The sequence below is a fragment of the Salvelinus sp. IW2-2015 genome, unplaced genomic scaffold (genome assembly GCF_002910315.2).
Source record: "Salvelinus sp. IW2-2015 unplaced genomic scaffold, ASM291031v2 Un_scaffold712, whole genome shotgun sequence".
Taxonomy (NCBI): Eukaryota; Metazoa; Chordata; class Actinopteri; order Salmoniformes; family Salmonidae; genus Salvelinus; species Salvelinus sp. IW2-2015.
The window spans coordinates 137,182-140,161 of NW_019942600.1; the positions used below are offsets into that span (position 1 = coordinate 137,182).

Sequence of the window (2,980 nt, forward strand, 5' to 3'; positions counted from 1 at the left end):
GGCAAACCTACAGTGTCTGTTAACTTTTCGGTGTTTTATTTATCCTTTCTATTTTGTTGTCCGTTACAATAGAAGTATCAAATAATTTATTGGGTTGAATCATTTTAAAACAACCTTAACATTTCAGAAGGAACTGTGACAATTTCGTGAATCTTTCAATTTTAACTTATGTTAATTGTAAAAAATAAAGCACAGCAAATTCCGCAATAGTGGGTCTCTTCTTCAGATACGATTAATTAAAGCTGGTCTTAACGCTTGCCCCCCCCCCCCCCCCCCCCCCCCCTCTGCCCCTCTCCTCCTCCAACTTCTGGAGTCCTACCTTGTGCGTCACGTGGTCTAGCCCGTACAAATAACTCCCAGTAAAGTTTTCCAGCAGAGAACTAATCGGAGCTCTATTATATCAGCAATTATCAGCGACGTTAACTATCTTCAGTTACGAAGAAGTGATAGAGAGAGAGAGAGAGGCTTAGACCATCCGGGAAGTAAGAAATATTTTTTTCCTCGTAAACTTTTCGGCACAAAGGTATTTTGGACATCTTTGTGGGAGCCTCAGTCACTTTCGTTGAGTCTCTCTGAGTGAACAAGTTTGCACAAAGCGCTGCTGAATCTGCTCCTCTGGAAAACAGACTTTATCACCCAACCGTTCTTATCTGGTAAGATAATACACAAGTTCTTGGATGAAATTGTATTCCTCCTGCTATCAACGTTTTAATCTGTTTCGCATTACTATTGCTAGAAATATATGCATCCCAGATATGGCTCGCCTATCTATTGTGGTGTTTGATTAGGTTCCTGTTATGATTTAATTACAAAGGTGCAACACGAGTGATCCTCAGGTTAGCTGGGGGTCGCTGATAGTTTGTTATATCTACACGTAAAGATATGGGAAACCATTAGTGTCATTTTAATCCATTACATGTCAATAAGAGCGATACAAATAATATATTACTCTTGTTGTTGAATGTTGATCAATTTGTTTTCTATTTTTAATGTTATTTCTAAAGCCTAACTACCCGTTTAGTTTAGGCATAATTCGTGATATTGTCCACAGATTTACCTAAATAATAACGAAAGTTATTTTAATGGGAAAGGAGCGTATTTTACAAGATATGACGATAGTAGATATAGAACAGGCTATGTCCCAGGTCTAACTGTAGCTGGGCGATGTTTGTTCTGTAATTAGTGGTATGGGTTCCATCTCTCCGCTACAGGACACTTTTGGTGATTGTGGTATGTCCCTTTCATACAGGAACGGATTTATTTGCTTATTATCCGGCGAACTGGATAACGAAAAATCGCCGACGACTCAAGGTGTCCTAGGAGCTGCGTGATAGTGTCTTTACGTCACCCACTTTGTCCCAGGAGTCAAAACCCATATTCTTCCAAATAGGACGAGTATACGGTGTAAGAATGTACCAAAGCCTTGCTATGTCATCCAACCAGTCCCCATACGCACACGATGCAGGGAACTATATTCACCCTTCGGCGAGTTCCCCAGTCTACGTGCCCACTACGAGGGTGCCTGCTATGCTGCAAACCCTGCCGTACTTGCAAACATGCGAGTCCGCCCATCAGTCTCATGGCCTCGGCGGGCATCACGGCTGGTCTCAGTCTGGCGCAGACAGTTCGTCCTTCATTCCGGGCAGCCCCCATCCGCTCCCCGGGTTCTCCTACTCTCACAGCCCGCCAGTAAGCAGCAATAACGGCAGGGACACAGCCTACCAGAATCAGCTAGTGCTTAGTAACGGTGGTCGGGTTGACCACTATGGCAGCACTTTAGTGCGGTCAGTTGGAGGATCGTACTCGAGTCCCTACGCGTATATGAGCCCGGAGATGTCGACCTCTTGGACACCTGGCCACTTTGACAGCGGCATGATCAGTCTTCAGGGACGACAAGGTTGCCTGTCTGGGAGAAGGTCCAGTTTGGGTATGTAACAGTCTTTGATTTTTGTCTGACATTTCCTCTTAAAACAGAAGGGAATTTGTAATATCAAATCATGTAATCCTACTTAATAATGTCCCTTTGTTCTGTGTATGTGTAATGGTGTAATTGGTGAAGGCCACGAATAAAATATATAGCACATGATGAACAGAAAGGAACATCATTAAATGTGTATCCCAGGCCTAGTAACCCTGTAATGGCATATAGGCAGACAAAATATGTAGACCTATATTTTGATAAATATTAATACGATTTTAATAAGATTAAAAGTTGTGGATAATTCACAATTTAATGGGAAAGCCTGTTTTTATAACAGTTATTTTTCCGTTTTATAACTTTTGCTAATGAGGTTATTCGTTTGTGTGTCTGTGAAGGCTTACAGAGGCCCGTGCTCTGATCGCACAATGTATAGCCTTGTTCTTTCTAAAAGTATTTATGGATGCGATTGAGAAGTCCCATTGTAATGTGGTTAATTCTCCCATCGATTGTACTCAGTCACTGTGATTCAATCAACCTTCAACAAAGAAAGATCTTTGGAAGCTTTCACAATACACATTGTTTAAAAGAGATGTCGCTAAAACCAGTTAATTGAGGTGCTAATTGAATCCCAACCAACAGTCCGTTTTATTTTTCTAGTGTTTTGATGATCAATACACACTCACTAGTGGAAACCGTCCAATTGTCGCCTTGATCAGACAGAAAGGCCTATTTGGAAATGGCTCTAAGATACACGTTCAGTAAGCAGTCAACACGTCCTTTGATGGTCGAAAATCCAGAATGTTCTGAAGTGGTATTTTCACCTGTTGCATGGATATAAGGACGCAGTTCATTTCTAGGCCATAGCGCATTCCGTGTTATTAACAATACACACTATATGTTTCTTTATTACTTCGTTTCACATCAAACAGGAACGAATTTTCATCCCGGTGAAAATATTCCGTTATTTTTTTATTTTTTTTTGATCGACAGTTATTCGATTTGCTAACTTGTTGAATCTTAACGATAAGTGTGTGTGTGTGTGTGTGTGTGTGTGTGTGT

The 2,980-nt window shown here is 41.1% G+C and overlaps 1 protein-coding gene across 2 annotated transcripts in view; it reads left to right on the forward strand.

The window, feature by feature from the left end:
• Positions 1 to 375: 375 nt before the first annotated feature.
• Positions 376 to 2,980, forward strand: part of LOC112068777 (transcription factor GATA-5) — a 10,118-nt gene continuing 7,513 nt past the window's right edge. For both annotated transcript variants that reach the window (XR_011475213.1, XM_024135975.2), the window contains exons 1-2: positions 376 to 653; positions 1,250 to 1,927. Coding sequence is in view for 1 of the 2 variants with exons in the window: in XM_024135975.2 (XP_023991743.1) it covers positions 1,411 to 1,927 (517 nt within the window). In the remaining variant the exon portion in view is untranslated. The remainder of the gene's footprint in view (positions 654 to 1,249; positions 1,928 to 2,980) is intronic.